Genomic DNA, 12612 nt, shown 5'->3' on the forward strand with positions numbered 1-12612 from the left:
CCCAAACTTGGCCAAAAACCCACAGCCACTTGACTGAAGGGGAGGCTGGGTCCCCCTTGAGAAGGGACTCCAATATATATGCCAGAAACTTGCAGTGTTAATCTTTCTCCCAGCCTTTCCCAAAAGGGACAAGGAAATAATCAGACTTGCCAGGGATTACTGGATACTGTCTGAACTGACAGTAATTCCAGGAGAACAAAAACGTCCCTCTGGCCCACCAGTCAGAGTGGAGGTATATGGACACATATGGAGGTCAGGTTATTAATGGAGTCTTGGCTTATGTCTGTCTCACAGTGGCTGCAGTGCATCCTTTAACTCACCGTGTAGTGATTTCCTCAGTTCCAGAATGCATAATTGGAATAGGTATACTCACCAATTGGCAGAATCCCCCACGGTGGATTTCTGACAAGCAGAGTAAGGGCTATTATGATAGGAAAAGCCAAGTGGAAGCCATCAGAGCTCCCCCTACCAAGGAAAATAGTAAACCAAAAGCAATACTGCATTACTGAGGAATTGTAGAAATTACTGCCACCACCAGGAACTTGAAGGATGTGGGGGTGGTGATTCAACTCACGGGGGTGGTGATTCATACCCATTCAACTCAATTATTTGGCCTGTGCAGAAAACAGGTGGATCTTGGAGAATGACAGTAGATTATCATAAACTTAACCAATTGGCAACTCCAATTGCAGCAGCTATTCCAGATGCGGTTACTCTGCTTGAGCAAATTAATACATCTGGCACCTGGTATGCAGCTATTGATCCGACTAATGCCTTCTTCTCCATACCTGTTTCAAAGGACCATCAGAAGCGGTTTCCCTTCAGCTGGCAAGGCCAACAAGATGCCCTCACTTGCCTACCTCAGACTTACTTCAGGTCTCCAGCCCTATGTCATAATTTAGTTTGCAGGGACCTTGACCAACTTTCCCTTCCACAAGACGTCACACTGGTCCATTACATGGATGACATTATGCTGATTGGACCTAGAAAGGAAGAAGTGTCAGTGACTCTGGATTTACTGGTATAACATTTGTGTGCTATAAATTAATCCCACAAAAATTGAGGCACCTTCCACCTCAGTGAAATTGCTAGGGGTTCTGTGGTGTGGGGCATAATGAGATACTTCTTTTAAAGTAAAGATAAGTTATTGCATCTGGCAGCTCCCACAACTAAAAAGGAGGCACAGTACCTTGAGGGCCTCTTTGGATTTTGCAGGCAACATATTCCTCATTTGGCCATGCTACTCTGGCCTGTTTATGAAGTTACTAGAAAAGCTTCTAGTTTTGAGTAGGTCCCAGAACAAGAGAAGGCTCTGTAGCAGGTTCAGGCTGCCATGCAGGCAACTCTGCCACATGGGCCATATGAGCTGGATGATCCAGTGGTGCTGGAAGTGTCAGTGACAGACAGAGGTGCTGTTTGAAGTCTTTGGCAGGTCCCTGTTGGTGAATCACAGTGCAGATTCTTAGGATTTTGAACTAAAGCCTTGCCGTCCTCTGCAGATAACTACTCTCCTTTTGAGAAACAGCTTTCGGTTTGGTACTGGCCTTTAGTAGAGACTGAACTCTTAACCGTGAACCACCAACTCACCATTCAGGCTGAGCTGCCCATCATGAACTGGGTGTTGTCTGATCCACAGGGTCATAAAGTTGGACAAGCACAGCAGTACTGCATCATTAAATGGTATATACAAGACTCGGCTCGAGTAGGACCTGAGGGCACAAGTAAGTTGCATGAGGAAGTGACCCAAATGCCAATGGTCTCTGTTCTGTCACATTACCTTTCGTCTCCTAGTCTGCACTGTGGCCTAGTGGGGAGTTCCTTCTGATCAGTTGACTGAGAAAGAGAAGACTCGTGCTTGGTTTAAAGATGGTTCTGTGTGATATGCACCACCTGAAGGTGGACAGTGGCAGCAATACAGCCCATTTCTGGGACCTCCCTGAAGCACAGTAGGAAAGGGAAATTCTCCCAGTGGGCAGAATGTTGAGCAGTGCACCTGGTTGTTCAGTTTGCTTGGAAGGAGAAATGGCCAGATGTATGATTATGTGCTGATTCGTGAGCTCCACCCAGTGGTTTGGCTGGATGGTCGGGGACTTGGAATGAACATGATTGGAAAGTTGGAGGCAAGGATTCGTGGGGAAGGGGTATGTGGATAGACCCCTCTGAATGGGCCAGAGAGTGAAGATATTTGTGTTTCATGTGAATGCTCACCAAAAGGTGATACCAGCAGAGGAGAATTTTAGCAGTCAAGTAGATAGGATGACATGTTCTGTGGAAACCAGTCATCCTCTTTCCCCAGCTACTCCTGTCATTGCCTAGTGGGCTCATAAACAAAGTGGTCATGGTGGCAGGGATGGAGATTATGCATGGACTCAGAAACATGACCTTCCACTCACGAAGGCTAACTTGGCTATAGCCGCTGCTGAGTGCCCAGTCTGCCAGCAGCAGAGACCAACACTGAGTCCCTGATATGGCACCATCCCTTGAGGTGGCAAGTTGATTACACTGAAGCACTTCCATCATGGAAAGGGCAGTGTTCTTACAGGAATAGACACTCTGGCTATGAATTTGCCTTCCCTGCAGGCAGTGCTTCTGCCAGAACTGTGATCGGTGGAATTACAGAATACGTTATCTACCGTCCTGGTATCTCACACAGCATTGCCTTGGATCAGGGGACTCACTTCACAGCAAATGAAGTGTGGCATTGGGCCCATGCTCATGGAATTTACTGGTCTTACCATGTTCCCTATCATTCTGAAGCAGCTGGCTGGATAGAACAATGGAGTGACCTTCTAAGGACACATCTATGTTGCCAGCCAGGTGGCAGTACCTTGCAGGGTTGGGGCAGTGTTCTCCAGGAGGCTGTATATGCTCTAAACCAGTGTCCAGTATATGGGGCTGTTTCTCCCATATGCACGATTCATGGGTCTAAGACTCAAGGGGTAGAAATGGGAGTGGCATTGCTAACTATTACCCCTAGTGTCCCACTCACAAGAGTTTTGCTTCTGTCTCTGGGATCTTATGCTTTGTGGGTCTGGAGGTCTTACTTCCCAAGGGAGGAATGCTTTCACCTGGAATAACATTACTGATTTCACTGAACTGGAAGCTAAGAATTGCCACCTGGCCACTTTGGGCCTCTTATGCCTCCGGATCACCAGGCAAAGAAGGGAGTTACCATACGGCTGGTGTGATTGATCTGATTACCAAGAGGAAATCAGAATGTAACTATATAATGGAGGTAAAGGAGAGTATGCCTGGAGTGCAGGAGATCCCTTAGGGCGTCTCATAGTACTACCATGTCCTATGATTAAAGTCAGTGGAAAATACAGCAACCCAATTCCCACATGACTACTAATAGCCCAGACCCTTCAGGAATGAAATTTTAGGTCACCCAACTGGGCAAATAACCATGACCAGGTGCTTGCTGAGGGCAAAGGGAATACAGAACAGGTGGTGGAAGAAGGTAGTTCTAAATATGGCCATTTGACCAGTACAGAAGTGAGGACTGTACTCATTGTGAGTATTTCTGCTCTGTATGTGTGCATGAAATATTTTTGTTCTCTTCACTTACAAAATGTGAACATGGCTAGTCTATTTGCAGTTGTATGTGTGTTTATTTTATTATGTTAGACGCAAAGATGACTTTATAATTGTCTTTATTCAGAGATTATATATGGTTTAAGTAGATGTGTACAGGTGCCAAATTGAAAAGGGGTATACTGTGGTGGTTAAAATTGTGTGTCAGCTAGGCTGGGCCATGGTTCTAAGGGTTTTGGCAGTTGTATAATGCTGTGATCACTTCATTGTTGAAAGTTGATAAGTGATCACCTCCATAATGGGATCTGCTGTGAATAGCCGGTCAGTTGAAAGGACGTTTCCTTGGGCATGTGGCCTGCATCTGAATATAAGCAGTTGTTCTGGCAAGGCTCAAGGGGCTTTTGCTCGTTCTGCATCCTGCAGCTGGCTCCTGTTTGTCTGACTTCCAGTTCTTGGGACTTGAGCTATAGTTTACCTGTGGCTTTGTCTGCCAGTCTTGGGATTTGTCAGCCTTCACAGCCTGTGAGCAACAGCCCTCCTCTCCAACCTACTGATCTTGGTTCACCAGCCACTGCAGCTACTTGAACCAGGAGAAGCCTCTAGCCTGACCTGTGGAATTGTGACATTCCCGCCTCTATGACCGTGTGAACTATTTCCTAGATATTAATCTGTGTATATTTATAAGCTTTACTGGTTTTGCTTTTCTAGAGAACCAAGCCTAAGATACAGTATTTATTATGGTTATATTCTCTTGGTGTATTGACTCTTTTATCATTATATAGTGTTCTTTGTCATCCTTTATAGTGTGTTTTGTTTTAAAATGTGTTTTATCGAAGATTAATACTGCCATGCCTGCTCTTTTTCGGTTCTTGTTTGCGTGATGTATATTTTTTTTCCATCCTTTGAGTTTCTGTCTTTGTTACTACGGTATGTCTCCTTTAGACAGCGTATAGATGAATCATATTTTTTCACCCATTCTGCCACTGTCTGTTTCTTTATTGGTGCATTTAGGACATTCATATATAGTGTCATTATTGATAGGCATGAGTTTACTGCTATCGTTTTGATTTTGTGTGTGTGTGTGTGTGTGTATGCTGTTGACAGTTTCTTTGTCCTCTTAATTTTTGTGCTTAGTGTTTTTTTTTTAATGTATTTTCTTTTCATCTCTTTCATTGTTTTTGATTTTGTGTTTGGTCTTTTTTTTTTTTTTTCTTTTTGTATTTTGATGGATAAGCTTCCTTTGCGATTATCTTGAAATTTCCATTAATTTTTCTAAGTTTAAACTATTCTTTTCTTTCTTGATACCACCTTGACTGCATCTCCATATGTAATTTATATGACTACACCGTTTATTTCCTCTTTTTTGTTTTGATGTTGACATCATTTAGATATTGACGTCTCTCGTTTTCCATTTTCAGGCTTTTAGCTTTGATTTGTTTTCATAAATTCCCTACTTGGCTTGATAACTGGTTAATCTGCCTTGTGTCCGAGTCTTAGATTGTTGTTTGATGTTGTTTCTTGTCTCACTGGAGGACTTCTTTAATATTTGTTGTAATTTTGGCCTGAATTTTACCAATTCTCGTAATTTCTCTTTTTGGAAATGACCTAATTTTGCCATCCTATGTGAGAGACAGTTTTACAGGATATATAAATCTTGGCTGGCAGTTTTTTTTCTTTTTTCCCTTTAAGTGTTATATGTCATTTCATTGCCTTCTTGCCTGCGTGGTTTCTGGTGCATAATCTGAACTTAGTCTTTTTGGTTCTCCTTTGTAGGCGACTTTTGTATTATCCTTTGCTGCTTTCAGGATTGTTTCTTTGTCTTTGTTTTTGGCAAATTTGATTGTAATATGTCTTGGTGACATTCTTCTGGGGTGTATCCTATATTGGGATCACTGAGCTTCTTGAATAGGTATATTCTCATCTTTCCAAAATCAGGGGATGCTTTCTGCCAGCAAAACCTCAACAGTTCTCTCTGTGTTTTCTGTTACTCCCGCTTTCCCCTTTGCCCCCCAACTGTGGTACTCTGATCACTCGTAGATTTTTCCTCATGATAATGTCCAACATAATTCTTAGAGTGTCTTCATTTTTTCTTCATTCTCTTTTTCTGATATTTCCTCAAACAAACTGGTTTCAAGGGATTTATCTTCAGGTCACTTACTCTGACCTCATCTGTCTCAATTCTGCTGCTGTGGCCTTCTGTTAAGTTGTCTAATTCTGAAATTTTGTTCTTAATTTTTTTGATTTCTAGTTTCTGCTTCTGTTTGGTTTCTGGCATCCTGTTTTTGTCCTTTTGTTCTTGTACTGTTTTCCTGAATTTCTTTGTCTGTATGTTCCCTGTCTTGGGCTAACTTTTGCCTGATCTCCTTCCTGACGTGTTGGAGAGCTCTTTTGAATGTTTTATCAGATAACTCCATTGCTTTATCTTCATCCTGAAGGTTTTCTGGCTCTTTATTTTGATCTCTTACTGGAGATCTTGTCCTCCTTCATTATGTGATTTGTTATTGACTGTCGTCGCTGAGGCCTTGATAAGTTTTCTTCATGTATTGTATTTTTTAATGTGTCCTGTATTTTTGTTTTGTTTTGCTTTATTTTGCTACATGGAAGTAGGCTGGCTTTTGAGCTACTTTGGTTGTTAATATCACTGAAACTCTTTCATCTCCAGTTAGAGCCACTACTATATGTGTGAGCCCAGGAGTTTGTTCGCTGTCCTTGGAGTGGTGCAGTTGTTCAGGGTGCACGTGTCCAGGTTGTCAGTTACCGAGTATGTGTTGTGGTGACTCTCATCTACAGTCCTTGGTGGGCGAGGCTGTGTGGCAGAGTTCAGGGCAGGCACAGGTCTCTGGTTGCAGTGGGAGGTATGTGTAGGGCAAGACAGGGAGCTGTCAGCTGCCTCCTGGTGCCTGGATTTAGGGTGTGTCCCTGTCCACTACCACTGGAGGACTTCTTTAATATTTTTTGTAATTTTGGCCTGAATTTTACCAATTCTCCTAATTTCTCTATTTGGAAATGACCTAATTTTGCCATCCTATATGAGAGACAGTTTTGCAGGATATATAAATCTTGGCTGGCAGTTTTTATTGCGGGTTAATGCAGCTGTTGCTTGGGTGCCCGCGGCCATTGGCTGGAAGTGTTGGGAGTACCACTGATTCTCAGGCCCTTGTCGTGGGTGGCTAGATGGAGTCGGTGGTCCTGCTGACCCTCAGGTTCCTGGTGTCAGTGGTTGAGGCCCCTTCTTAAGGGACAAGATAGTGTTGAATGTCATAAATCTGTAGCTACCCTGTGGCTGCTACAGTTGAAAATGTGCTTTATGTGGATGTCCTGCCTGTTTTATGCTGATAAGCCTGTGCAGTGTTGAACTGACCTTCAAGGCACTAGGGTGGGTGTGAAGGGCACTGCAAGTCTGTGAACCCCTGCGCTGCCCTCCCCATGCCAGTTACTAGGCAGAGGAGCAGGGCCTCCAGAGCTGCAGTGAGTTCTGGCTTAGGGGGCATTGTGTTGTCAAATGTCATGGGCCTGGTGTCAGTGCAGGATGGAGGATGGGTGAGGGGAAAGGAGTCCTTTTCAGCAGTGGAGTTCTGCTTTGGGAGGGGTTATGTTGCCAGTGGGTACAGCAAGTTGGGAACTTGCACATAACTTTCACAGGCCTGATGTCAGTCTTACTTGTTTCTGGCGATGTGTGCAGATTCACTGCTGCTTGGGTACACCAGAGAGGTGTGTTGTGGCTTGGGATGGTGCTGCTTGCCTCAGCTTGTGTGCCCTGTGCACATTCAGCTAGCAGGACACTGGCAATACTGCAACATGTAGTTCCCTGTTCCCACTGTTTTTTAATTGTCTCTCCTTCCACCTTCCACTAGTCTGACTCTTCAGCTTTGTCTTTGACAGTTAAATTTGTCAATTGTCATATATATTCAGTTCCCTTTTTGGGGGGGTGGTCTTTATTCTGAGAGGAACCCTTGTGACGTAGTGGCTAAGAACTGTGGCTGCTAACCAAAAGGTTGCAGTTCAAGTCCACCCCCTACTCCTTGGAAACCCTATGGGGCAGTTCTCCTCTGTCCTACAGGATTGCTGTAGGGTCTCTATGAGTCAAAATCGACTCCACGGAAGTGGGTTTTTGTTTTCTTTTTTGTTGTTGTTGTTGAAAGAGGTATGACAGGAAGCTTCTGAGTATTCCGCCATCCTGACTCTGCCTGGATTTATTTTTTTGTTGTTAGGTTGTACTAGTCCTTTAAATGTTCTGAACATAAACCCTTATCAGATATTTGGTTCCAATTTTTTTTACCCAATCTGTTGGTTGTCTCACCACTTTATTGTTACCACCCTCTGATGAATCAAGTTGTTCGTTTTGATCAAGTCCAGTTTATCAGTCTTTTGTTTCCTGTGTTGTCAGTGTCATATCTAAGAATCCACTGTTAACAAGTTGGTCTGGAAGTGTTACCTCTGAGTTTCCTTCTGATTAGTGTTATGGTTTTAATTATTTCATTTAAGTCTTTGATCCATTTTGAGTTAGGTTTCATACATGGTATGAGCTAAGGGCCTGAGTTCGTTCTTTGGTTTGTGAAAATTCAGTGGACTTAGCACTGTTTATTGAAGAGACTGTTCTTTCCCCATCAGATGGACATACTACATTGTCGAAAATCAACTAGCCGTTGATGTCCAGGTTTGTTTCTTGACTCTGAATTATACTCCATTGGTCTGTGTGTCCGTTATTATACCGTCACCACACTTTGATTACCGTAGCTTTATAATCTGTTTTGAGATTGCGAGTCTTTGTAGTTCTTTATTTTCAAGTTTGCTTTGGCTATTTGATCCCGTTGCAGTTCTGTATAAATTTGAGGATTGAATTTCCCATTTCTCTAAGGAAGTTGTTGGAATTTTGATGGGGATGGCCTTCTGGTAATAATGAACCTTAATATTAAGTCTTATAATCCATAAGCATGAAACAACCTTCCATTGATTGAGACTTATTTAATTTGTTTTGGTAATGATGTATGGTGTTCAGTGTACAAGCCTCTCACTTACTTAAACTTATTCATATGTGTTTGTTTTAGATGCTGTTATGAAGTGGAATTGTTTCCTTTTCCAGTTGCTTATTGGTAGCATATAAAAAAGTTGGAATTGACTTGATGGCAGCAGGTTTGGTTTGGATGCTTGAATGTTAACCTGGTATCCTGACGCTTGCTGAATTTTCCTCTTCTATTAGCTTTCTTGTGGGTACTTTGGGTTTGTTTTCTATTTATAGAACCAAATATAGGTTCTATAAGGGTTCCTGTAAGGGTTAAAAAGGTTACAATAACTTTTCTCTTCCTGATTTGTATACCTTTTATTTATTTTTATTGCCTAATTTCTCTGACTAAAACTTTCAGTACAGTATTGAATAGCAGTGATAAGAGCATCCTTGTCTTTTTCCTGATCTTAAATGGAAAACCCTCAGTCTTTTTCCACTGAGTACGATGATGTTGTTGTTGTGTTATTAGTTGCCGTTGAGTAGATACTGGTGACCTCATATGTGCGGAGTAGGACTCCTCCATAGGGTTTCGGGCTATGACCTTTTGGAAGCAGATTGGCAGACCTTTCTTCCTAGGCACCCCAGGAGGGTTCAAACCACCCATGTTTTGGTTGGTAGTTGTGCCTTCCAGGGACTCTGTGATGATGGCTGTGATTTTCATCAGTGTCCTTATCAGAATGAGTCATTTCCCTTCTGTTCTAGCTGGTTACATGTTTTTATCACAAAAGGGTGTTGGATTATGTCAAATTTATTCTCTGACTCAGCTGAGATGTCATGTGGTTCTGTTTCTTCATTCTGTTAATGTTGCATTGATTTTTTAATGCTGAACCACCCTTACATTCCTGCACTAAATCCCACCTGATCATGTAATATAATTCTTTTAATATTCTTTTGGATTTAGCGTTCTAGCATTTCATTGAGAATTTCTACATCCCTAGTCACAAGTGATATTTGTCTGTGGTTATCTTCCCTTGTATTGTTTTTGTCTGATAATGATGTCAGAATAATGCTAACCACATCGAATCAGTTAGGAAGTGTTTCTTCTGTTTTTTTTTTTTTTTTGAAAAATTTAAGAATTACTGGAGCCAGTTCTTTAAATTATTGGTGTAATTCCCCAGTGAATTTTGGCCATCTGTTTCAGGACTTTTCTTTCCTGGGAGGTTTTTGGTTATTGATTCAGTCTCTTTATTTGTTACAGGTTTGTGAGATCTTCTGTTTATTCTTGAGTCAGTATATGCAGGCTTACATATTGGTAGAAGTTTGCCAGTTTCATCTATATTACCTAATTTGTTGGCATAAAACTATTATAATTCCCTTTATGATATTGCTTTATTTTTCTGTAGAGTCAGTTGTAATGCCCTCACTTTTCTAATTTAGATTGTCTTCTCTCTCTCTTTCTCAGACTAGGTGAAGGTTTGTAGATTTTATTGATCACTTACAAAACATACTTTTGGTTTTATTGATTCTCTCTGTTGTTTTTCTCTTCTCTATTTCATTGATATTTGCTTTTTTTTTTTTTTTTTAATTGTTCACTTCTCATTTCACTGGATTTGGCTTAGTATTTTTTTCTAGTCCTCCTTTTGTAAAGTTATGTTATTGATTTGTGACCTTTGTTCTCTTTTTAATATAGGTTTTTACAACTATAAATGTGCCTCTGAGTTTTTGTTGCATTCCCAAAGTTTTTATGTGTTGTGCTTTCATTTTCATTCTGCTGTCTCTTCTGATTTTTCTTTCAATTTTCCCCTCAACCCATTGGTCATTTAATAGTGTGTTGTTTAATTTCCATGTATTTGTGTATTTCCAAGTTTTCTTTCTGTTAATTTATTTCATTCCATTGTGGTTGGATAAACTCATTTGTTTTATGGTTTTGAACTTTCTAAATTTATTGAGACTTGTTTGGTGACCTTTATTAACATGTGGTCTGTTCTAGAGAATGATCTGTGTGCACTGGAGAATGGTTATTGTGCTCTCGTTGGGCAGAGTGTTCTGTGCATGTCTATTAGTTCTAGTTTATTCATGGTGTGGTTCAGGTTCTCTGTTTCCTTCCTGACTGTCTTTCTGGATATTCTTTTCATTATTTTTGAAATACATTTTGAAATCTCCCAATCATTATTTTAGAGTGGTCTATTTCTCCGTTCAGTTCTATCAGTGTTGCTTTACATATCTAAGGCATTTGATATTAGGTTTGCTACATATTTATAATTGTATCTTTTTCATGAATTTGCTTTTTTATCAGTATATAATGTCCTTCTTTGTCCTACAGCAGATTTTGAGTTAATGTGTTTTTCTGATTTGAAATCATTACCCCAGATCCTCTGGTTACTATTTTCATGGAATATTTTTCCTCCATCTGTTCATTTTCAGCTTATTTGTGCTTGGTCTAGAGATATGTCTTTTGTAAATAGCATATGTTTGGAACCGCTTGATTTGTACGTTCAAGTCTCAACAGATTTGTAAAGTTTTCTGCCATTATTTTTTCATTATTTTATTTCTGTAATTTTGTACCCTGACACTTTCTGGGATTCCTGTGATGCATATGTTGTTTCACTTGATGATATTCTGTAATTTTATTAACCATGCTCAGTGGTCTTTAGTCTTTTCCATTGTTGCTCGTTAGCTTTCATAATTTTGATTGCCTTATTTACTAGTTCTTCTCTTGCCTGCTCACACCTGTTGTTCAGCCCCTCCAGTGAGCTTTCCATTTCAGTTTTTGTGTCTTTCAGTTTTAGTATTTCTGTCGTCTATTTAAATTCTCATTTTCTGCGTGCATCATCTTACTGATATTCTTTAGTTCTTTGTGTTTTGAGTTTGTTTAATAGTGCCGTATTGTATTTATTGTGTTCTTCCAGTCTGTTCACTTTTCAGACTTCTAAAGATAAAATTTCTCTCCCTTCTCCTACTTCACGTAGATGAGCCATTGTTCCATCTTCTTTGTGTGTTTCATAATTTTCTGTTGCAGCCAGGACATTAGAATTTTATAATGTGTTAGCTTTTTCTCTGTTCTTCTGAAACATTCTTGTTTTCCACAGCATTGCTTACTTTATGCAAGAAACACTTAATTGTGAACAGCCTTCTGACTTTGCATACTGCTTGCCCCCTGAGCTCTCTGTCTGTTCATAGTGCAGACCAAGTTGTCGTTCATTGGCTAGCACACAGAACAGAGAAAGAACACGTAATCTGTCTGTTCTTCATGGTTCACAGCCTTCAGTCTTTGATTACTACTGTGTGAGGGTTGTGTGTTACCATGTTTTTAGTGTTTTAATGGCTCCCAAACTGATCAGACATACTACACTGAATGAATAGGTCTACAGCGAGTGTGCACATTTTTCCTTTTTGCCGTTTTCTGCCCATTTACCTCGGAGCTGTAGATTCCCGTTCTTAGGAGAACCATGGGTCTGCTGTGACCATGGCTGCAATCTTTTCCCCACTCTGATAGGTGAGGGGTGGGCATACCCCAAATGAACCACCCAGGAGATCTGTGCCGTTAGTTTTAAAGCAGGGACACGGGGCCTTTCTTGTACGCAGGCAGGCTCTGGGTTGAGTGGGAGTATGGGCTCTGCTGTAGTTGAACCACAGTTTACTTGCCAGGAGGGGAAGGGTGGCTACCATGGCAGAAAGCTCTTTTGCTAGTTTATGAGGCTCATCATTGATTGGGGTTTCTTTACATGTCCTTGCTGCTGTCTAGGTCCAGTGATTCAGAGTCTCACAGGGACGAGCATAAATGTCTTGTGTTTCTTAGTGTGTGATTGAGATCTAGAGATTCTCACACTGCCGTCTTCCTTATGTCTGTATTAATGTCTTAAGTATGACCTATAGAAAGTAGTGTGCGGTTGAAAATCATACTGGAGTTATCAATCAATCATAAGTATCTTCTTATGAGGAGGTATCATAATGCTTTTTTCTAACAGGGAAGGAAGGAACTTCAGGCCTCCCTGTTCCAAACATTGGTGCTATTGATGTTTAATGAAGGAGACCAGTTCAGTTTAGAAGAAATTAAGACTGCTACTGGACTAGGTAAGTATTGATCGAAATTATTTATATTTGTGGTTTAATGAAAATGCTAAGTGTTGTTT

The 12612-nt window shown here is 40.9% G+C and overlaps 1 protein-coding gene across 1 annotated transcript in view; it reads left to right on the forward strand.

Annotated features, from left to right (window-relative positions):
• The window catches only part of LOC135229081 (cullin-4B-like), a 208185-nt gene that overhangs the window by 162627 nt on the left and 32946 nt on the right, over window positions 1–12612 (forward strand). The window contains exon 17 of the mRNA XM_064278876.1: window positions 12448–12553. Coding sequence (XP_064134946.1) covers window positions 12448–12553 — 106 coding nt within the window. The remainder of the gene's footprint in view (window positions 1–12447; window positions 12554–12612) is intronic.

Source organism: Loxodonta africana, chromosome Y, assembly GCF_030014295.1.
Source record: "Loxodonta africana isolate mLoxAfr1 chromosome Y, mLoxAfr1.hap2, whole genome shotgun sequence".
Classification (NCBI taxonomy): Eukaryota; Metazoa; Chordata; class Mammalia; order Proboscidea; family Elephantidae; genus Loxodonta; species Loxodonta africana.